Below are 24142 nucleotides of genomic sequence, written 5' to 3'. Positions count from 1 at the left end.
GATAACTACATGTACGGTTGTCATTGCCGGCCTTGACCGGGGTCAACTGTTGTATACCCAACTTGGCCACTTGTAGGGCTGGCGAGCCACCTTGAGGAAAGTGCTACAAGAGGGGTGCAGCTTATCTGAAAGCGCTACAGCCCCTGAAGAAATTTTTGTCGAGTAGTGCTCCCGCTACTGGAAAAATAATATGCTTCCGCGCAAGAATGACGGCGTTGCCACGCTTGGCCACGCCGTCGTAGTTGGAACTGTTTTGCAAACACTCAAGCGTTTCCGCATCTGCGCAAACGAGCTTCACGCCAAAAAAAAGCTTCTCCATGTAAATACACAGTTGGTAAAGGTTCTGAACGTTTGCATGAACGGGTATGCTCAAAAATTAATAATGGTAGCCAAGCAAGCAGATATAGTACCTGTATGCTTTAGTTGTGCACTTCTGCATAGGTAAGTATCGGGTCGACTTGTTACTAAATGCTGAATTCGAGGTGCTGACTGGTGATATACATACTAACTGGAACGGTCGGTACTGATTGTTACAGCCACTACATCTTGGGCCAGCAGTCGCACTGTGAGCAAAGCGAAGCTGGTGAGGTTGGAGATCATTTAGCCCCTCCTGATGGAGCGTGCCGTTGCTACCCATCAATTTTTTGGCACACTGGCCCCCGTTGTCGCTGGCTGCCATAGGTAGGTTACTATCTATGAAGCCAGTCGTGGTTTTAGCCACGGCAAAGTAAAAAAAAACAGCGGAGATGGATAGATCCTTTTTTTCATCCTCTTCAGCTGACTATACACATAATCCACGTGGATTGTTTATTTATTGTTGTTGAAGTGCAGTTGCAGCATGCCAGAATATAATTTTAACATGTGCCTTTCATGGCCATTGCTATTGTTGTTGGTGCCTACGGTTTTGTACACCTCAATGTAAGCACACAAATATATTTGTTAATTGCAGTTGTACGCCTTATAGCATAAAACCTGCATTACAAGTGTGTGTCGGTGTATATATTTGTGTGGATTGTTATGAATAAAATTTATTTGCTAGTGCGATTCCTTTTCTTGTGTTGCATCTTGTCATTATAGTTTGTATCTGCTTGTCCAAGTGTCAGTTCTACCTGCCGCAGTGGCTCAGGGGCTAAGGCGTTGCGCTGCTGAGCACAAAATCGCGGGTTCGATTCCCAGCAGCAGCGGCCACTTTTCTCATGGAGGCGGAAAGCAAAAACGCCCGTGTGCACGAGATTTCCGCGCACGTTAAAGATCCCCAGGTGCTCAAAATTAATCCGGAGCCCTCCAGTATGGCGCGCCTCATCGCCTGCGTTGCGTCGCCGTGTTAAACCCTACAATCAATCAATCAACCAAGTGTTAATTCTGCAAGTAACCTTGACTGCCAGGTCCTGCCTAACAGATTGAAATGAAAATATGGCAGAAAAGCAAGCCATAAATCCTACTTTATTTTTCACTAAGTGCAGACAAAATTTTTACTGTGAGAGTTGTCAGCTCGTCTGTGTACACTAGCTGGCAGGAAAGGCCTCGACGGCACTATTACAAATTTAAAAGTTCCCAGTGATAACATGAATGGGATGACAACTTGACCAAAATGTTTAGAGGTGGCACAACTTTTCACTGCGACCGATAGGATTATCTACCTGTCTGCTCTTGCCTGAAATGGCAATGTCTGGTGTACACCTTGGTTTGCTCACTGTTGAAAGAAATACCCTAAATCCCGAAGGGCTGCGATAAAACACCGGTCTGTCAAGGGAGCACCAAATTTCTAAGTCAATACAAAATCTGAAAGTAAAGTTCTTCTATTAGTCTAATGTTGTTAAGTGACCTCAACAGCTGAAATACGCAACCTTTTTGCAGGAGGGGGGGAGGGGGCTTTGTTTTACGTGCCCAAGCTGCACATGCACCTTGAAAGACACCACATTAGGAGCTATGGATCAAGTTGGACCACTTGGGGGCCTTGAAATGTGCAACGAAGTCTCTATACAGAGGTTTTCTTTTCCACCTCTACCAGAAAAATGTCTGCCACAGCTGGGATTGAACCCACGTATTCGATGATGGTAGCAAAACATCCTAGCTGCTGGGCAGTTACAGTGGGTTACCCCAAAACACGCCTGCTTAGGTCGGCTTTATTGCATGACACCTACGCCATGCAAGAAAACCTAATGCATGCAAAACTTTGCACAAAGCGAATTTGTTCACTCCGGTGTACATTAGATGGAGTGGAATGTTACCAGTACAGAGTTTATGAGCTGAGAAGAACCATCTACTCAAGAGAACAGCATGAGCAAGACATTGAGTTATTACTTGTTGGCAATGCCTGCAGTAACATACTGGTCCTAGTAGGCATGCATAGCAAGGGCCTCTTTTGAATGACTGGAAGGACTGCATCCAGTCAAATATATACTGCTATTCACAGCATGTTGAAGAACCACATCCATGTGTGCCAAATTTTTTTCACTGCTCCGCGGTCTTTTCCTCACTTTTTTTGTAATATTTAGTGCACACACTCTCGTGTTAGGTCGTGATTGCCCAAGTTATCTTTGACCTCAGCTTTAAAAGCTGTTACACTAAACAAATGATATTGATATTCGAACGTAATTTATTATATTAGCTGTTGCTTTTTCTATTTGCACGTGATTTGCAGTACCGAATTTTCACAAAACAGTGCGACACTTTTCTGCTGGATATGTGGCAATTATTTGGAAGCAGTCTGTACCTGCTTTGCTGACATAAATATAAGCAAAGGAGGCATCATAAGTGGGTAGCGCAGGTCACAGCTGTAACTATAGCTTCTATGTACAGTTAAAAAGCATTGTGCGTTTCGTTGTTCACCCTTCGCACAAACGTAAGACTACATGCCCATTAAATTCTTCTGAACGGAACATACATATAACGACACACGTCAAAATATACGACTACAGATCCCACAGGCTAGAATACACTACTAAAATACTGAACCGGAGCTTGCACACTCTAGTAGAATGTAAAACCATGTTGAAGCACACTAGGTTATTTAGAAGTTCTAAATTATTAGTCACTAATGCTAGGCATAGTCCATCACAACTATGAGATAAAAGTGACGGCCGGAAGCATGCCACGGGCAATACACGAAGCAGCACAGGCACCAATGTCGAACGCTTGCTGGAAGCGTAACGCTCGCCTTCCACTCTCAGATTCCTTGGCACAAACGGGTGGTGGTGCCGCACCAAATGCACCACGGTGAGCCAACTTCACACAAGAATCGCACGGAAAACACTCAGCAGCAGTTCGAAGAAAGCAACCAGCAAGAAGGGCACATTGCACGAGCTTCCAAATAAAGCTGGGTTACTGATTCACTGTAGCTCGGCAGACGCGTCCTGTAGGTGATGGGCAGCATAGCTGAGCGAAGCGACTAAACCCTGACCGACACGGTCGTCGTTCAGTGCGCGTTGCAACACTTCACAATCGAACGCACGGAGAACACTCAGTAGCAGTTTGAAGAAAGCAACCAGCAAGAAGGGCACATTGCAGCAGCTTCCAAATAAATCTGGGCTACTGATTTCCTGTAGCTCGGCAGACGCGTCCTGTTGGCGATGGGCAGCACAGCTGAGCCGCAACATGGACGTTGTTCAGTGCGCGTTGCAAGCGTTGCCAGCGTAGCTGTGAGGGGCAGCGTTCAGCGTCAGTTGCGGTCAGGAAAAAGCAATGTTGCCAGCACGCGTTTGTACAGTATGCTGGCAACAACGTCCGTGTTGCAGTCAGGTTGTAGTCGCTTCGACCATTGGTCGCGTTTGTCAAACCGATGAGTTCCTCTGGCGTTTGTAAGGTTGTTTGCGAAAAAAATGCCTTTGAGGGAGTAAATAGGTAAATGGTGTTTTAAATGCATCTCCAAAATACCTTGCTCAAGTCTTTGTATGCGTGAAAACTGCCACGGTTCCCCAAGCGTCCGGAAACGACTCGGCACAAAGAAAGGTGAGTAACTATTAGCGTGATAAGTAGTAGTTTATTCCGGTTGTCGTTAATGAGCTATCACTGCACAGTACCGTAGTTTGGCGAATTTTGTGCGCAGCACGCCCAGCGCCACAATTTGTGAAGTACACGCTTGGGCTTGCAAACTTTTGACATTACCTTTCTTGTTAAAGAAAACTGTTGAAACGGTACAAGCAGTACAAAGAATGCACAGGCTATCAGCCGAGCTCGCGCTCATCCTTTATGGACTAGTTATGCGTAAACCTGAGACCTAAATTTGAGTGATGTCGCAGCACAACGATGGAGTGCAACGTAAATACGCCATTAGGGCAAAATGGGGGGGAGCAACTGTACAGGTGCCGTCAGAAGTAATTGGAGCACGGGAGCTGTGGCCCAACCGTATCGGAGCGCCGTGTAGCTGCACCGGGGTTAAACGAATGTCGAAAACACGCATGCGCGCCTTCCGACGGCGATAGCCCATCTATACCTCGCAAACCACCTCTTTTAACCTAGCTTCGAACATTGTTCGCAGCATACTGGGCTCGGCGAGGGCGCTGATACCAGAGTCGCATCTCCCAACGCCTCCGGCGCACTTCCAGCGCACGCGAACTGCCCGAAAAACGGCGCGCGATCGCAGGAAACTGCAGTGACAGTTTTTCTTTGGAGTATTTTTAGGTGTGTACGCTATCAGCGCCATCGCCGAGATGAGTATGCTGGGAACAATGTTCGCAGCTAGGTTAAAAGAAGTAGTTTGCTAGGCATGAATGGGCTATCGCCGTCGGAAGGCGCGCATGCGTGTGCTCGTCCTTTCGTTTAGCGCCGGTGCTGCTACACGGCGCTCCGATATAGTTCGGCCACAGCTCCCGTGCTCCAATTACTTCGGACGGCACCTGTACTTTTTTTTATAGTTGCCGCCTTTCATGCTGTAACCCCGTTTTTCTTGTTTTTCGCTCACATTTTCAGATTATATATGACGCTCTGACCGAGAAGAAATAATAGTAAATGAAAGCGTCTAAGTCAGAACAGGTTGACCCGACAGAGTAGTAGTGTCTTCAAGGCTCCACTCATTGTCTGTTGGGACTGCTACCAAGATGACACTAACAAAAAAAGCAAGAAGTTTGTAGTACGTCCGCATGTACGCAATATTTCTCACAGATTCCGGAAAATACCCAGTAGATAACGCCCCTTACTAGAGAGACTGAATCAGAAATTGTTTCCAAGGTCCCTTTGATGTGAAGAGCACAGTTTAGCGTATGGACATTACAAATACTAGACAGTTGTTGCGCATTATGGTGCGTCCGCAAACTAAAACTCAACAATACAATAATCCTACTCACATAACTAAAAAAAAACAATGGAAATGATGAAGGAATTGTCGTTGTTCCGAACACAAATTGTTGGGGTTAATACACCATCTGTTTCCAAAAACCCGCATGAAATGCATGTCGTGCGATTTTGTAAGCTGGAAAGGGTCCAATTTAATACAATTTGCATTGCCACTGACCGTTATCATATCTCTATGCTGCATTATTGTTGATGTGATCAGTTGTCTTGAGATATTCATGATGGGTATATTTAGTCAATTTCTGTCTGAGCTAAAAATGAAGCTAATAGACTGCACATTTTCCTTACTGTTTGTTCCATTTTAGTTGTCTTCTGTCACATCAAACAGTGACAAAAGGAGAATGGTATAATAGCTATCTGTAGGCGTGTGTATGAAGAAATTTTGCAATGTTATTGCTAGTTTGTGACATACTTTAGTTTTCTTCTGCTAACACACATTTGAGCTATGAATAGTACCAGACCTTCCCAAAATATTGTGTGCATGTGCAAGGCACTGCCCTAGAGTTTTGTTCATTCCAAGCCTTTCACTGTAGCAGGTTTGAGATTTTTGAATACGATAAGCTCATTCACAGGCAAAGGCCGGTGAATGAGCATTTCACTTTTTTTTGTCTTGTGCAGTAGGATATTTTCATGTTAGAGTAGTAAAACCCCTCAGCATCCTTGTTTACCTTAAGATCACAAGTTTTGCTTACCTTAAGTTTCAAACTGCTTTAGTGCTCAGTGCTTTAGTTGTGCACACTTTATTAGCGAGTTTTAGCTGACCGTTTTTTACGGTACGCTCCGCTCCCATAGCAAGACTGAGCGCCACTGTGCAGGCGTGGCACGCTTGACTGCGAACGGCATTGGCTCCGGTATCGCCGAGTGGGCCTCCGATAACGTAGCGAACCACCGCAAACGGTCAGCTAAAACTCTATATTATCTCGCATTTTAAGTGCGAATGCACTTTATAAGCGACCCCAAACCATCCACCGCCGGCGGTGGCGGCGGCGGCGGCGGCGTCGGCGTCCGCAGTGCTCCTCTATATTTAAAAAAGAAACAGCATCCGGCGCCAGGTTTCGATCCGAGGACTTTGCGGCCGCAGCGCGATGCTCTACCGACCAAGCCACGGACGCGACGGTGATATCAGTGTTAGTGACGCGCCTTATATCTTTAACGCATTCAAACTACGTCGTCAGCGGCGTGCGTTGGCGACTCAGCGGCGTTATAGCGGCTTGATAACTGCGTGGTGTACACGTGATACTACAAACCCGATGGAAGAGATGGAAGAGAAGGCGGCGAGGCGGTGGGCTGCGGGGGCCGAGCGCAAGCGCCGCAAGCGGGCCGACAACCGTGCATTCGCACTTTCACATTCTCCCCCTCGGGGAAATGCGGGGGAATTTTTTGCCGCATCTGGTCGGCGCGTTCAGGGCGTCTTTACAAGCCCTGTATGTGAACAAAGCTGCCAATGAGGTGTCGCTGATCAACCTGTCCGTGTGTGAGTAGGCCAAGCCGCGCTTGCACAGGGTCAATAAGGACGTTTTTGGGTATAGCTGATGTTGCAATTGGAATTTCACTTGCAGACTCATGATGTGTTCACAGTACAATTACCGCTTATGCTGGGTGCATCAGGTCTTGGCAGGATGTGGTATGCAATTTGTATGCACTAAATGAGAGAGAAGCTGGGCAAGTTGTTCTCGCTGCCCTTAGTGTTACCGCATTTCATAGAGCTACCCTTGTGTCTAGTTTTATTGTCTTCAAGTTTCACCCAGGAATATTTATAACTACGTTCATTGGGTTGCCCTAGGTTGTTACATGTACTCGAGAAGGACTTAAAGTGGCGTCAAAATGATGTTAGGGCAGGAGATGACAAAGGCTTCAATTTCAGCTTCCTACCTGGGAGATCAAGTTGTTGCTGTTTAGCCAGCTGCAGGGCAATTCGACAGGCTTGCAAACCTCAGAGCTTTGTCACTTGTGGCTTAGCAATGTTTACCACACCGTTATATCATATTTCCCAAGGTAAATGCGTGTTTTCTCCTTCTGAACTGCTATTTGTAGCTAATGGTTCAGTAATCATAAAATGGCTTAGGTGGTGGCCTCTGGATGGGAGGACCCTGGTTGGTCCCCTGCTCTGGTGGCCGAGGTGCAACTGGAAATTATGGGCAAGCGCAGCAAACAACGGATGCCCAACTGTGTGCAGCTCAGCTGGCCTGGGCCGTCGTCTGAGATGACTTGAAGGGCCACACCCTGGCCTATTCGGGCGGCTCTGTGCGGCAGTGACAGGGGTCGGCCTCAGCAGGCGCCGTGCTAGGGGAGGTCACCCGGCAGGCGCTGCTGTAGCGCGCTTTATCCTCAGCCACAGCCGAGATGGTGGGTGTCAGCCTGGGCCTGACTCCAGCGCTGTGCCCTGCTATGCTACTCCCGGGTGGCCCTGCTGCGCATCCGGAGGGCGACTTGTGCTCACTCTTGGTGCGGGGAGTGCTTTCTCGGGGCGCCTGGTTGCGGCCGCAGTGGGAGCCCAGGCACAGGGGGCTCAAGGGCAACGAACCAGTGATGGGAGATCTACGCCTAACCGTGCCGAAAGGTAAATCCTGCTACATCCTTCTTCATTTCAAGCAATCTGCGCCAATCTTGTGCCGAAGCTTCGTTTCGCCGGGCTTCCGCGATGTGTTGTGCTCTGGAAGGAGGAGTCCTTTACGCCACGGGTGTTGAAGGAATCTTTTACATAAAATGAAGTGAAAGGAAGTTTTTACAGAAAATGCGCTAAGTGCCTTCTGCGCGACTGCCGTTCAACCAATGTCATTTTGCAGAGCCTGCGATTCTTAAGCCCACAGCTGAGGAAAGAAAAGTCCTCTACAGCTCATTTTAGGGTGCTGCAAGTGATCTAACACTGCGACGAATTGACTTTGATGGATGAACACATGCTCGTCTAGCTTGAACATGTTGATCAAATCTGTCTACACGAATTAACGAGTATTGGCAGCAGAGTTTTCAGCAGAAGGAGCCTGACAACCAAACAAAATTCCCTCTCTTGGCTAGGCCAGTGAAGGCATTGCTGCGCATTCCACATAGAAAAGCGGTTGGGGAAATGGGCTTCAGTAAAAACTGCCGGCAACTTAATGAACGGGCTCAGTGTGTGATACAAACTGTTAATGGCATCAGGCACATTGTTTCTTTCTCCAAGCGTTTTCAAGGAGATGCAAGTCGCTTCAATTTGACACCACAGGTTTTGAGAGCAGTACAAACATCGAGCAAAGACTGCCAAGAGCGCATTGCGGCTTTAAAGCTCAGGCAGCTAAGCAGCAGTGTCTTGACCCAGCCAAGGCTGGTCTTAGTTAGAATGGCCGAAACAGGCTCCAGCAAGAAGTGGAGGCCACAAAAATAACATGGTGGCGAATGCAGAGCATTTAATTAGCCTCGGTATAAAGTCCAAGAGCTTCAGGTATGTCAAAAGTGGGCAGTCTCTTCTAGCTGAGGGTAAAGCTAGAATGGTGGCAGCACTGGACAAAAAGGCACAAAAAACAACTTTGGACCTCTCACGATAGTTCTACTTTCATGCATATTTAACCACAGCAACGTGGGTTTAGCACAAGTGTCTGTTTTGTTTCGTTACATTTTGCGCCTAAACAAGTTCAAAGGTGTTTTCAGGGGATCTAGTCACATTGTATTTTATTGCCATGTAGTCGTTTCAGCTTCAGGATGCTGTTTTCATGTACATCAAACTGTCCACATTGAGTGACTGTGTTTCGTTCATTCTGGTTTTATGAAAAGTTCTGTAGCCTAACGAATTGAATGCTACCCCGATAGCCATTTTTAAATGAAAGTTAAGTTCCTTCATGATCTGTTGGCTTATGTGGGAAATGTGCACACTCGCACGAACTCTTTTCGATGCTTGTCCTGATGCATTTCATAATCGCTGTTAACAGATGTCTGTGCGGCAGAAACTCTTCTGCACATCGGCATTTTACGTGTTTAAACATTTCTGTGTGCCCAGGATGATGCTTTGTGGCTCCTCTTAGTTGCTTTCCTCTCCTTCCAGCAGTATTTCTCAAACCTTAATGCTTGTTCTGGCTGCTCCAAACCTACTCGACCCAATCACATTACTGCGGGAGGGCAGATGAGCAGTCCTGTCGACCATGGCACCCCAAGCGGCAGAATATGATGCCTACTTGCTTATCCAGCGGCACGAGAACATCCGGCACCCGGACTCGAGGCTGTGTGGAGGCCGCCCTACCTGTGTGGGCTGCATGGCGGTCCTGAGAGCAGCCCTTGGCCGTCCTGTGCTCCATTTGGGCACCCGAGCAGAAAAAGACCACGGATGACAGCCATGCCTGCTGGCCGTACAGAGTGGCCAGATTTAACAACAGGGAGGCCAGCTGCTGGCCGCACGGCGGAATCTTTGGCTGCTGGACCAGCTGCTGTTGCTGCCGGGCTGTGCCAGGGAGCGGGACAGAGTCCACAAGGCCCTGGCTCCAGCTGGACGCCTCAGGAGTCATCCCCACGCTTCTCCTCCCAGCCTGGTGATTTGGAACAAGATTTCGGAACTAAGGTTTGTTTGTTTGTTTGTTATCTTCTCTTGTGCATGTGTGTGTGCCTTTTTTTAATACCCCTTTTGTTTGCGTGAATTTTAGGTGTTAAAAATGTAAAGGAACATTGTAACAATCAAGGTTCAGTGTATTGGGTGAAATTACGAGTTGTGGATTCTCATTATTACGACGCAACATTGGGAGCAGCACTCCTCAATAGAATTCATGTCGCGATACAATCCCGTGAAAGCCGGCTTCTGTTCTCTATCTTGCATGTTACATCTAGTCTGTGGACCGCCTTTCATTGCATGTTTGCTGTGCCTCACGGTCCATCTGCGCTTGCTTTTACGTGCGAATGGTGGACGTGTACATAGTTCATCCTGCCTTGCAGCAACACTTGCCGAGGTAATTTCAGCTGATACTCTTGCTGACAAAGCAGGAGATGCAGGCAACATTAACTAAAATTTGAAATCAAACAGCCTCAGCAAAACACCCAGAAAAAAGGAATACCTCTAAATACAAACTTTAAAAATCAAACAGCCTCATCAAAACACAAAGAAAAAAGAAAAACCTCTAAATACAAACTATGAAAAAAAATAAAGCTGGGGAGCATTCATGAACCCATAGCGCCTATCTAAATGGGCATTATTGTTCTTAGGTGTTAGGCAATATCAAAATTTTGCATTGTGTTTAAAAAGTTATAAATATTCCCAAATAAAACCTCAGATGGGCACCGTGAAAATGTGTTTTCGGGTCCTTGAAAACCCTTGAATTTTTTATTTTGAAGCTTGTACGAACCCTGACTAGTGCGAATTGTAGTCTGGAGTCCCTAGGCCATACTTCAACCACTTGCGGCATTTACGTGAATTTATTAGGTAAAAAAATCAATTCAAAAATGCTGCCTTCCTCTGCATCCTTCTTCTGATTTCCTATGACATTTTGTGTGACATCAAAACAAGATGGTTTGGCTGCACTACTGCGCGGCTCGACGACCCTCCGACACAGTCAGTCGGTCCAGGCTATAGTCTTCCGGCCGCCGGCGGGTTGTCTTAATTGGTTTGCTCAGTTGAAACTAAGCCATGACCCTTTTGTGCCTACAAATATCTGCCTTTAGTTTGTTAGTTTGTAGACTGTATTAAGCTTTAACTCGCTCCACACATGCGACGCTCCGCTGACTGGTATGCTAGTAGAAAAACATGAAAGGCCAATTGAAGGCGGGAGAAGCCTAATCAAAGTTAATAAAGGTACAAAAAAGAAAACTACGCATAAAACGAGGACACAAGAGGGGACGAATAGACACATAGGGTGCAGACTAGCAAGTGATTTTTTATTTGAGTGAAAAACACATCATGAAAGAAACTGCGATAACCTAGTGCAAAGAACAAAGATAAACAACCAAAACCACAGCCAAAAGACTGTGCGCAACACGGGGGGCAAGGAACCCTACTCTAGGCATGTGCAATCGCTTCGCACATAAACAAACAAGGCGAGGGCTGGGGTAGTCCAAGGGCACTAAAAATCACCCCCAAGAGTCCTGTTACGATGCGCAATCTCGGTGCTTAGTAGAGACACTGACGGTGAACTGATGCAATCTTCGCCTTTATTTTCAGAATCGCGTACGCTTCAAAAATCTCCGTGCTGCACGCACCCCTGTAACGCTTTGTCACTTCGCATGCTTCGAGGCGTGGCGAACAGCCTTTGCAGTCTTTACAGTGGGTGGCCAGGTTGCTGCCGGTAAAACTGCGGAGGCTGTCGGCGTGTGCCCTGAGTTGATCATTAATGCATCGGCCCGTTTGCCCAATGTATGATCAACCACAGGAGAAGGGGGTTTCGTAGATTACGCAGGCTTGACAGTTAAAAAAGCAAGGCTAAAACGGGGGCTAGTTGGTTATACATCTTCTTGAACTGCGCTGTTTTCAACAAACAGAGCATACTTCCAAGCTTCTGGCCACCAGAAAGGAAAACAAAGTACCTCGTCACTGGCCTCGCCACAAGGCCAGCACCACATAGCCAACAAAGCGTGCTTCCAAGCTGCTGGGTATCGGAAAGTTAAACAGGGGGCTCTGTAAGTTGCCACACAAAAGCAGCACCAGCCGAGCGTACTTCCAAGCTTGCGGTCACCAGAACCGTAAACAAAGCACCTTGTCAGTCGGAACACAGTACCAGCACCAGATAAGTCAGCGCACACCGATTTCATCACAGTTCCTCTGCGCGCTCATTTTGCTGTCACTGCAGTCACTAGAGCTGCTGGAGTTGGAACCTAGTGAAATCACGACGTTGTTGATTCTGGTGTCGATTGCACCATCCCGCTTCCAGGCCTCTTCCTCAAGACGCTCCACATGAGCGCAGTCCCGGGCCTAGTTTTCGCGAGTCACGAGGGTGATGGCTTCGTTGAGTAGTCGTTCAACTTCAGCGAGAGGGAATGAAGTGTTGTTGGCAGCAATACAGTAAAACCTCGTTATAACGAAACGGTATATAACGAACTAATGGATATAACGAAGCAATCGTAATTCCCCTAGAAATTCCCATAGATGCCCATGTATTTAAAACGTCGTTTTAACGAAGCTAAAATGTCCTTGCAATGGGTATAACGAACCATTTTTTCCCCAAGACGAGCACTTACTGACCTCTTTGCAACCGACAGGTCAATGTCTTATAGCGCGCGATGGTTAACGTCCCATTACGGACGAGGTAATTGAAAACTCCCGCTCGCAGGGCCGCCGCCAACTCCCGCGCGCTGCAACAAGCCGCCTGGCAACCCACGCGAACTGGCGCGTCTGCCGGCCTCCCCCCTCCGTGCTGAACTCGTGGACCCGCCCACTCTTCTGCGTCCGGGCATGTTTGGGGCGCTGCTCTGACCGCGGTTTTTGGCGTTGCCTGCGATCATTCGAGTGTCAGCTTTTCAATCGGATCGGCCGTACGAGCAGAAAGAAGATGGACGACGGCAACGGCAAACGGGAGCGCAAAACAATATCAATCGAGCAGAAGGCGGCCATGCTTTAAAGCCGTCGAGTCGGGCGCGAAGAAAAAAAAAAGTGGCCGAAGATTTCGGCCACCGTGATTCTGGCATAGCGTTGAGCACGCTGTCCACGGCATTTACGCAGTGGTGACAGCGACGATCTAGATGCTGCCGTCAATGAGGGTGCCGCAGGCGACTAATCCCTGGCGTCGTGGGACGCTCTTCCTCACGCCGGTGTCATCCCCGACTGCGACACCTTCGACACGTTCGTCAGTGCCGATGCTGACGATGCAGTGCCGATGCCGGGTAACGACGGAGGAGCAAACGGAGGAGGAAATTGTACGTGAGGTGACCGGGGTGCCTAATGAGGACTGCGACGACAGTCAAGAGCCTAATGTCGGCGAGTCCGACGTACTGACGTCCGCACAAGTGCTGGATGCGGCAGACCTGCTGCGCCGCTTCTTTGGCGCGCATGATGACAGCGAGGACGGAATCGAAATAGCGGCTGTAGCTGAAAAAGCCATCATTCGTCTGAAGAAAACGCGGCAGCAATCCATCAAGGATTTCTTTTTTGCAAAGTGAGCCGCAACGGCCGATGTGCTGTTTCGATCAGTGAAGAGCCATGTCGCGCGAATAAAGTTGCGATTCTTGTTGTTCTTATTTTTTTTTTCGCTGTTTTTTCTCCGCGCCACGGTCGTTTTTCTCTCGTGGCGGCTGCTGTGAGGTTCGGTGGTGAGTACATCCTCTTTTCTTTGTTAATTAGCGGCAGATACTATGAACATTGTATATAACGAACTAACGTTTATAACGAAGTAATTACGACTCCCCCTTCAACTTCGTTATAACGAGGTTTTACTGTATACCCCTTAACCTGGCTCCACACCATTTCAATAGGGTTGAATTCACAGAGGTAAGGAGGAAGCCGACCAATGTCATGACCAGCAGCTCTGGCGAGGTATCCAAAAAACTTGTTTGTCCTCATTAACCAGCCGAAGGAGGTCGGGCTTCAACTGGTCATCACACCACGGGATGGTTTTTGCAGTCAACCAAGACTGAATGTCGCCCAGTGCAGACGACGGGCTCGGCAGCGACGCAAGCCGGGTCCCAGTGGGAGTCTCTCTGCTCCTCCCTGGACTCGGGCAGAGACCCAGCCAGGGCCTGGCGTGTCTTCAAAGCCTTGCTGCGCCCTGCCACCACCACCCGGCGCCCGCTGCAAACTGCTGCCATCACCCGGGACATCACCGAGGCGGGCCTGGAAGAGCTCGTCGCGGACCAGTTCGCCCAGTCTGTCCAGGCCCACCCGCCCGCTCCTGTCCGGCGGAACATCGCTGCGGCTGTCCTGCCAGAGCCCTGGTCGTGGCCCTGTGCACCACGGAGCTGACCTTGCGGGAGCTGCAGGCCGGCCTGGACCACTGCCCCAAACGCAGGAGCGCCCCGGGAGTCGATGGAGTGACGTACCAGATGCTGCGCAACCTGGCCGTCACCCACCTGGGGCCGCTCCTGCTGCTCTTCAACCGCGCATCGACGACGGGCATCCTCCCGGCAGCCTGGCTGGTGGGCGTGGTGTCTCCGATCCTGAAGGCGGGCAAGCCGCCTTCGGAGCCAGAGTCCTACCGGTCGGTGTCGCTCACGTCCACGGCGGGCAAGGTCCTGCAAGGTTCGCACAGGTCCTTGAAAACCCTGAAAACTCTTGAATTTAGAAGTGTAAATTTCAAGGCCTGGAAAGTCCCGGAATTATTAAAGGGTCCTTCAAAACCCTTGATTTTATATGGAGATAACCAATGGCCCTATCATTTCACAAAAATTTAAAGTGTTTGTCGTGAATTTTAGGTGTTACAAATGTAAAAAAAACATTGTAACAATCAAGTTTCAGTGTATTGCGTGAAATTACGAGTTGTGGACTCTCATTATTACGAGGCAACATTGGGAGCAGCCCTCCTCAATAGAATTTATGTCACGATACAATCCCGTGAAAGGCGGCTTCTGTTCTCTATCTTGTATGTTCCATCTAGTCTGTGGACGGCCTTTCATTGCATGTTTGCGGTGCCTCATACGCTCCATCTGCGTTTGCTTTTTTGTGCAAATGGTGGACGTGTACATAGTTCATCCTGCCTTGCTGCAACACTTGCTGAGTTAATTTCAGCTGATACTCTTGCTGGCAAAGCAGGAGATGCAGGCAACATTAACTAAGTTTTGAAATTAAGCAGCCTCAGCAAAACACCAAGAAAAAAGAAAGACCTCTAAATATCAACTATGAAAAAAATATAAAGCTGGGGGAGCATTCATGAACCCATAGTGCCTATCTAAATGTGCACTAATATTCTTGGGTATTAGGCAATATGAAAATTTTGCATTTTATTGAAAAACTTATAAAGAATCGCAGATAAAACATAAAATGGGAGCCTTGAAAATGTGTTTTCTGGTCCTTTAAAGTCTATAAAAACCCTTGAATTTTTTGCTTTTGAAGCCCGTACGAACCCTGGTCCTGGAGCACGTGGCCCTGGCGCGCCTGCGGTGGATCGCCGACCAGCGGGCAGTGTTCCGGGAGCAGCAGAGCGGCTTCAGGCGGCACCGCTGCACTGCTGACTCCCTGGGCGACGTCGCCTCCATGCTCGAGCAGTCCCGCTACGACAAGGAGGTGGCCTACCTCCTGCTGCTGCAGAAGTCCCTGGGTGCAGAAGTCCCTGGATGGGTCTGCCCTGCTGCAGCGGTTCCGTGGCCGTCCCGATGGGCATGCTGCTGCGGCTCCACGAGAACATCGTGGTTCGCAGCTGCGCCGCCTGGAGCCGCCTCTGCCTGGCACGGGGGAGGCCCTGCAGATTGCCACTAAGCTCCCCGGGGTGCGCAGCAAGCGCACCACCCCCCACGCGGCCTTCTACCAGGAGTTGGCTGCTCTGCTGCACGAGGGCGCCAGCGGCCGTCTACACGGCCGGCTCTGTGCTGCCCCACACAAGCACCGCGGCAGCTGCCTGCACGGCTCCCGCACTTGGCGCCAGCCGAACGTGCCGCCCCCCCTTCCCAGCGTCGTCGACGGAGCTGGCTGGCCGGCCCGCACCTGGCTGCGGACCTGCTGCTAGAGCGGGCGGGTCAGGACAGCCAGGTCCTGGTCCTGACGGACTCCCGGCCAGCTCTGCTACGACTGTGGGAGGCAGACCAGCCGTCCAGCTCCTGCGGGCACGTGGAGATGTCGTTGGCTGCCAAGCTCCATGCGGTTGCCTCTGGCGGCTGCGACGTCCGCCTGCAGTGGCTGCCGTCCCACATTGGGATCCCGGGGAACGACGCGGCCGACGCCCTGGCCAAGGGTGCCCACCAGCAGGACACGCCTCTCTCCCGGGACGTCACAGCGTTCGACGCTGCACGCCAGCAGCTCACCCAAGTCGCCCTCGCCATACACCCAGACCGCCGAGTGGTGAGTGGTCAGGCCGCTCGGGTCCTCCCGGGGCGCCTGAGCAGGGACGCCCGCAGCCTGCTGCTCCGGCTGCGGCTCGACTGCTGTGACGTGGCAGCCCGACTGCACCGCCAAGGCCGCTGCGCCTCCCCCACCTGTGCCCACTGTCCCGAGCCTGAGACGCTGGAGCACCTGCTATGCTCCTGCCCGGAGTTTGCGGCACACCAGGGAGTGCTGCAGACTTCGCTCCAGCGTCTTGGGCTGCCCTACCAGCGCCTGGAGAGCCTACTATTCCCAGCGGGCCCCGACAGCACCCGCCGTGACTCCTCCCGCCTCCTGCTGGTCTACCTGGAGGCCAATCGACTTGCCCAGCATCTGTAGACGGTAGTCTGCTGGATGCGCCATTGCTGCTGCTTCACCAAGATTTATGTCGAGGCTCCTCGCTTTTCTCTCCCCTTTTGTTACTCGCCCACCTATCTCTTTATCACCCCCTTTCTCCTCTCTAATCTTTATATCCCCCAGCTCCTCCTCCCCACCGCATTGGGTTGTATGCAAGTGAGCCCCCAGTTGGGCTCAATAGTATCCCCAGTGCACTTCCTTTCCTTTTCACCCGAACCTCTCTCTCTCTCTCTCTCTCTCTCTCTCTCTCTCTCTCTCTCTCTCTCTCTCTCTCTCTCTCTCTCTCTCTCTCTCTGTCTCTCTCTCTCTCTCTCTCTCTCTCTCTCTCTCTCTCTCTCTCTCCACTTCTCAAAGCGTGGGCCATCCATTTCACTGTGGTAGTCAGTGGAAGCCCTCTTTGACGCACGGAAAATGAGACATGCCCCGCCTTCTCACTTCCAGCATGAAGGACGATGAGCCGGCCACCTTTGCCACTTGGTGCACAAGGCCCAGTAGTTAGACCTTTGCGAAACGCGTCTTCACGGGATGACACAGTGGTGTCCTTCCACACCGTGCCCTTAGTGTGCCCAGCATTTACCCAAGTCTCGTCGAGGTAGTATATAGTCTTGTGAAAATGAAAGGAACACGTGTCAGTTATTCTTTGGGGAGAAGGGTTAGTAAAGACAGAGAAGTCATTTATTGCTTGCACCTAACATCATTCTACTTCACAGGCAGGTATGTTTAGTTTTTGGTGGCACAGCGAAACACCAAAATAAAAAAAAGTTCGCAGAACGTACACCACCCACATGGCTAACGAAACCCAGTCATTGAGTGCTATCCATACATTATTAAACATGTCGATGCATACTTGTCCCTTCACTTGCTGAACCAGAATAGCATGCAAAATACGAATAAGAGACAGAGATACAGAAAAACGTCATGAAAAAAATACAGTGAACGGCAGTATGCATGCGGAGCGGCGTTGATAAGTAACTCTCAGGAATAAAATATTTGGCTGAACGAGAACTTCCAGCGTTATTTTTTCTTGTTACTTTTACACTGTCAAATAATGTTACATACAAAATTTTTATTTCAATCGCCGGAATTGACATTTATCCATCTGTCCGCCAAATCGAAGCAGTAAACACGTACCGTTTCTGCTTTCGCATTTCTCGAAGGGTCCGCAGATATATCCGTCGCCGTACGATGATGTCATCTCTTTCCAGAAGCGCAGAGTTACGTTTTCGCTACCAAAAGCAAATCCAATGTCATTCAGAAGCCGACGCATCGTTCTGACTCTCAGCTTCCGCAGCCCCATGTCGGGGTCGCTGGTCACATCGCTGAGGATCTTTTCCGCAGTTGGCGCCTCGTTGCGAATGAGGTACTGATGCACTTTCCGTCGGAGGACGGCAAGGGTGAAGCTGCCGTACCGCTGTACTCTTGTCTTTCCTGTAACTGCAGCCGGTTTCCCAGTCGACAAACGAAGCCTTTTGCGCTTTGGGGACTTTGGGGTGCCATGCAAAACCTCATTCTTGAGCCGTGCGACCGTACGCTCGCTTACGCTGGTAAGCTGGCTAACCGAACCAAATGCGGAAACGGCGGAGAGTCCTGGTTGCGTCAGTCTCACTTGGGCGTACACGTTGCAGACAACTTGCGTGGTCTGGTTTGACAGCTTTTGGTTGTGAAGCTTTTTGAAAATCCTTTGAGGCGAATCAACTGGCGTGCTGTCGGACAAAAAGTAGCTGCTGTTGGTGAAGACGCCATTTTTTTTTTCTGAAGAAAACCGTCGTGCCACCAGTGGTAATTTCCGCATCCAAACAAAACCGGAAATTTAAAGAAAGTAACGCTTACTGGCGATTATATTCTGGCGATTTATTGGCATTGTCAATGCAAGGCTAGAAAAAAAAAAGAAATATATGTTTTTGAATTGCATACGTTATGGGCATTGAATAATGTTTGTAGAAGTACTTGCAACTGCGCAGCGAAATGTCGTGGTTCGGCCGGCCACTTCGCCCCCCCTCCCGTAGCTTTCTCTCCATTGCCACAGAAAGTTGTCATAGTCAGGTGCCTCGATACACTCCATCTCCGCCGTATGGCAGCGCTGGCATCGCAGCACCTGAGTTGGAGCAGTGGAACGCTATAAATTTGAACTGACTTGAGCGAACTGTTACCTCGAAAGGAACGAGACAGGAGAACAGCAGCATGAGAGGTGAGCGGGAAAGAGAAGGGATACATTTACGTGCCGGGGGCGCCAGTCAACTATCGTCTTGCGTCGACATTTGCATAGAAAGGAGCAGATACGTGGCCAATTTTTTAAAACCTTGACTCTACACTAACCCTTTCAGCAAAAAGTATTATTAAAGAGTTTCCCTATTTGGCCTAATGTGAGAATGAATCTTTTGGGCACCTCTCAAGCTGTCTCAGTGTTTAAACGGAGTTCGCTGAAATTTACGAGATGAACACGCAATAATGGAAACAAACAAAACAGATGTTGCACAGCTTCGCTGTCTGTCCGTTTCCTTTACGGTGTACTCCTCTAGAAATTTCGGCACTCTGCATTTAAGCGTGTGGTGATACCAACTACTTTATTAAACAACTGCACTTAATTCTCTGGTCCTGTATTGGTCGAAGAAAGCTGGTGCTGTCCCAGGTATGGGCTTTTTTCCCTAGTCACAATATTATGTCACAACCTAAAGTCATGCCACACAAATCAGACTTTCAGGGGTAAAGCGATTTAGCGAGGATTGAAGGTTCCGACTGAGAAACCACGTGCAACCAAGTGTGCTTATAGTTGCCATGGTCCTCCCGTCTGCTGCATGTTTGAATGTATATGAGGCATTAAAAATATAAACAGATTGTATGAGTACACAGCCTTGCAGTTGTCATTTTGGCTGGTCCTGTAATTGCATGCAGGGCTTCAAGTAAGATAAAAAAAGTCAAGAGAGCGCATGAGAACTTTTATTTTTTAGCTGTGCTTTTTTCATTTCAGATATAGTTCTCTCTTCCACTCGTGTTCCTCACGCATGAGGCGCACTTGTTCCTCGTTTTTTGTACGTACAGCATTGGCTGCAGCTCACACAGAATTCGCTGCCAGAATCACTGCTTCTGCTGCATTCTTAATGGCCGTTTCATTAGCCTGTCCATGCAGCAGCTGCTCCTGGAGCTGGATATTTTGTTCATTCAATTCCAGGAGGCCCTGCAGCTCGTCAAGCACACCTGTCCTGGTGGTGGTGGACCTGCCCCGACGAGCTGCTCTAGCACCAGGAGAGGGTGGGCTGACTGCCGGAGGTGGTGATCCGGACTGCTCCCAAGCTAGGCACTCTTCGTGTGCTGTTTCCGGTGGGGGCGTCCAACCCGAGCGGGCCCCGGATGCTTGGGTCGCCTCCTCCTCCTGCTCCTGCTCCTCCTCCTCCTCCTCCTCCAAGACTTCGAAGGAGTACAGCTCCGTAGCCTCGGAGGGTCCGGCCTCATCGTCTTCTGGGGACTTGAAAATCAACGTGTGTTAACTGATACATTTGCTTTGTGGAACTGTTAGCCTGAGATATATGTTTTGGTGTTTTTACTGAGATTATATGCGGTCGAGGAACGTCTAGTCGCAGCTCGAGTTCCCGTCAAGAGCTCATATCCAAATGCTGCAAAACCTCAGCTTCGCTGGTTATCCACCTTCCTAGCGCAGGATGACTCGTGATTTCCTTCTAGCAGCCGCCTGCAAATGAGCGCCTACTGAGCCAAAGTGATTGACGAATACTGCACTTCTTTGCCGCGTGCACAGTGGTGCTAGGAAGCAGCTTTCCCTTAAAACAGGGGTCGCCCAAGTGATGGGCCGAGTTGCATGAAGCCAGCGCGGCGGGGGCCGGACGCCAAATTGACGGGGGGGATATGCAAACAACAAAAAGAAATTCCGCGAAAGGTCAATACCTTTTGACAATAATTCCCAATAATTGACAATAATCTGGCCAGGTGTCAATACGGGGGACAATGACATCTGTAAGCGACCAATTCTCTTTTCTATTAAAGGGACACTGAAGTGAATTTGTTAAGCTCCCGGTTTTGCTTTCACTGCGTAGACTGGCTCAAATTACTACGCTTTTCATCGTTTATCCGGTTGATAAGTCGTTAATTATTTTATAAAGCGGGAAAGAAGAAAAACTACCGTGCGCGCTCTGCGGCGGCCGCACCAACTAAAGGCTTTGACATCGGGAGGAGATGGCACCGTGATTGGACGATGTCCAAGGTTAGCATTCAAACAAGTTTCGGTTTCGGTTCTGTGAAACAACATGCTTAACATCCGATGGCATCATTGGATGGGCAGTCTCAATATCTCAGTAATCGCCGTACCGCACTTCTGCCATGTTGTCGGCTGTAAAATGCCTAAGATAAGCCTCCCAGGACTGCTTGGAATCGTAGACATCACTAGCCGAAGCCTACAGAGTGTATGAACGCCCTCCGCGTCACCGCAGACGCTCAAAAGCCATGCGCTTTTCCCCCATATTCGGAGCTTGCCTCACTCATGCCCGTATCGTAAAAAGCGTGTTCGCACCACGCCAAGGGTCTGCTGATTCTGGCCTGTGCCCACTGCCTGCAAGCCGTTGGTGCTTGTGGCAACAGCACGCCAACGAGAACTGGCTAGCGCGTCAGTGGCAGTCTGCGCGCGTTCTGTGAACTAACTCGTGGAGCAGTGAACGTTACGGCCCAAAAATGGTAAACTCAGTTTAGAAAACATCGGCCGAAAACGAAAAAATCAACTTGCAAAAAAAAAAAAAGGATGTACCCTCGGGGATTCGAACTTGCGACTTGCCAAACAAAAATGCTAGCGCTTTACACCACTCGGCCACGCGTGAGCGCTGCCGACCTTGGAAATATAAGGTATATAATGTATAACCAGTTTACACTTGTATATAATTTTATCACTTCAAGTACTTTAGTAGACTATTTGTTGTATAGCGCCCGTGCAATAAGCGTCCCCCAAACTTCTACAACATCTCACGCCTTGCAATTGCAATTCTTTGACGGAAAAGCGTTCACAGATATGCGGTTGCGCTGCTAACCGCTGTGCTTGTTCACCCAGCGCAAAAAAGTGCTTCCTGCTCCCTAGTTTTGCGCTGTACGGTAAAAGCTTCAGTTGATTTTATTTCCTTAGTACCAGTATTGAATTCGTTGACTCTTCTCCCGCCTTCAAGTGGCCTTAGATTTTTGTACTAGCGTAAAGCCAGCGAAGCGTCCCATGTGCACTTGTGCAGCGCTTGTGTGGAGCGACCCAGATTCGGAGCTTGATACAGTGTACAAACTAGCAAAGTAAAGAAAGGCACATTCTTCCATTCACGAACGTGTTATGACTTATATTCAATTGAGCGAGCGATTTGCGACAACCCGTCGGCGGCTGGCGGTCTAAACGCTGGGCCGACTGACTCGATCGGAAGGTCGGCAAGCCGTGCAGGAGCACAGCCAATTGCCAGCTCGTCTCCTCGTGACGTCACACGAAAACACCACAAAAAATGGGCGAGGCTGCAGAGAGGAGGACAGCATTTTCGAATTGCTTTTTCTACTAAATAAATTCGCGTAAACGCGCTCAGAGTGGTCGAAACGTGGCCTATGGACTCCAGACTACAATTTGCGCTAGTAATCCCGCAATGTTTACAAATCACTTCAGTGTCCCTTTAATAAACATTTTCCCTCCTTCCCTCCCTACCACCTTTGACCCTTTGAGGTCAAAACTGGCGTGTGGGCCTTCAGACAGAAAGTGACGGGGAGAGTGGGAGTTGTGATGATATGCAAGGGGCCGCATAATACTATCCTGCACGTTCCCGACCCTTGCCATAGAACCTTACTCATTCATTGGTGTTATCTCCACGGCTTCACACAACATTCAAACGCCCTGCAAGAAAGCTCTGTGCACTGGGTGTAAGTACAGCTCTTGGGCAAACAACTTGTAGGCACTACATGTTGTTTGTGCATACGTTACGCTAAATAATGTCTCTTCCCTTCCCTCCCCCATTGCTCTGAAGTATTGTTATATATGTGCTGGTTTGTTAGAAGCAAGTTTCCCAATTCATGGCTGGGAAATGCTAATTTATGACCACTGCAATGTCGAACAATTTGTCGACCAAAGCAGCAGTCACTGCAATGCACATTGGAGGAAAAAAGTGTACTTTCAGCAGTACGCTACAAGAAATGGCGGTAAAACTATTCTTGCGAAGTGGCCATTGTATGCATTGAAGGTGATGAACAGTTGTGTGCCGATGCCTTTTCAAGAACTTATGTTTCCTGCTTGCATGGATGTCTGGTGGTACCATCCTTTTGAACTATGCATTTTCATTCAGTGAGTGCCTGACAGCCCAGCAGTTCAACAAGCCCTTCTCGCAACCCACTTCTATCATTAGTTATTGAGGAGTTCTCATGGCAACTACAGTATGGTGTCAGCAAGAGAGAGCAGATTTGGTTGAAGCAATTTTAGTGAATGCATTGAACCATGAGAGTTTGGGGGGTTGGTATTGAGCACTTCATGCTATGTTTTTGTAATTTCTGACCTGGTGCCTTTGTTTCTTTTGTATTGCCTTTTCCCCCCTCACTGTGCTCAGCTCTTGTGTGTAGTTGTGGCCTCCACGCTTGTACGCAACACTCTTCAGGGGGCCATTAAGGGTAGACGTGACTTATTCATGGTCCATGTCGCTTGTGCCTGCGATGCCCGCCAAATTGATGCCAGTAGGGCTTGTGGGGTATCAAATTAAAGGTCTTGATTAGGGGTTTCACGTTGTGCAAATTAAAAAGAGCTTCCTAGTTATAGTCATGAGATAGTCACATGAGTCATAGATTGGGTTAAAAGTCAACATGATGCCACTAGGGCTTGTGAGGTATGAAATTAGAGGTCTCTATGAGGGGGAACCACGTGGGACAATTCCAATATTGCATCCTGGTTGTAGTGATGAGATAGTCACGTGAGTCATGGATTCGGTTAAAAGGTAAAATGATGCCACTAGGGCTTGGGAGGTATCAAATTAAAGGCCTCGATGAGGGAACCACGTGGGGCAAATTAAAAATTGCTTTCTGGGTATGAGATGGTCACGTGAGTCATATATTGGGTAAATGCAAAGTGACGCCACTAGGCCTTGTGAGGTATCGAATAAAGGTCTCGGTAGGGGTTTCTTTCTGGGGTGTCTTTGTTAACTTGCTTTTATTGCTAAAATAACTTAATAATAAGCAAAAATTGCAAAATGGGCATTAGCCATGACTTGTATTGCAGTGTGTAAAGCAATCTGCAAAGTGAAAGCAAGTTTCACCATGTTTTCCTTTTTCTTTTGCGATGGCAGTTGGCTGATAAGTATATGAGTAGTCGAAAGTTTTAAACAGTCCTTATCTTGTCGTCTGAATGCCTGTTGGTTTCGCTGCCCCAGATAAATTATTTCTCTCTATTCGGTCAATTTAACACCTGTCAAGAGCTGTAAGCATGGTTTAAAGAGGCCAACCTTCATTGCAGCTCTGGTCTGCAGCATCTTCTGCAGTCACATTATTCGTTTTGTTACTCACTGGATGCTGCCGTGAGCGCTTGTTCATGACACGGTGTGAACCAGACCATCTTGAGCGTTCTTTGTGGGATTTTTATGGGTTTACCTCCATCTCTAATAA

The 24142-nt window shown here is 48.9% G+C and overlaps 1 protein-coding gene across 1 annotated transcript; it reads left to right on the top strand.

Moving 5' to 3' along the window:
- The first annotated feature begins 13756 nt into the window (after positions 1–13756).
- On the top strand, positions 13757–15475 carry LOC144157837 (uncharacterized). The gene is made up of 2 exons (XM_077688573.1): positions 13757–14410; positions 15221–15475. Exons 1-2 carry the CDS (start codon positions 13810–13812, stop codon positions 15337–15339), a joined length of 720 nt encoding a protein of 239 aa, XP_077544699.1. The 5' UTR covers positions 13757–13809; the 3' UTR covers positions 15340–15475.
- Positions 15476–24142: the final 8667 nt, after the last annotated feature.

This window comes from Haemaphysalis longicornis, unplaced genomic scaffold (genome assembly GCF_048455015.1).
Source record: "Haemaphysalis longicornis isolate Haplotype H1 unplaced genomic scaffold, Haemaphysalis longicornis Haplotype H1 scaffold_10, whole genome shotgun sequence".
Lineage (NCBI taxonomy): Eukaryota > Metazoa > Arthropoda > Arachnida > Ixodida > Ixodidae > Haemaphysalis > Haemaphysalis longicornis.
Note: the sequence above shows the minus strand (reverse complement) of the source record. Positions and strands in the feature narration are given on the sequence as shown.

Coding starts and splice junctions, on each gene's coding strand:
- LOC144157837 (XM_077688573.1), top strand. CDS start 13,810: ATGTCGCCCAGTGCAGACGACGGGCTCGGCAGCGACGCAAGCCGGGTC. Junction 14,411..15,220: donor GGCGGGCAAGGTCCTGCAAG/GTTCGCACAGGT, acceptor TTGCTTTTGAAG/CCCGTACGAACCCTGGTCCT.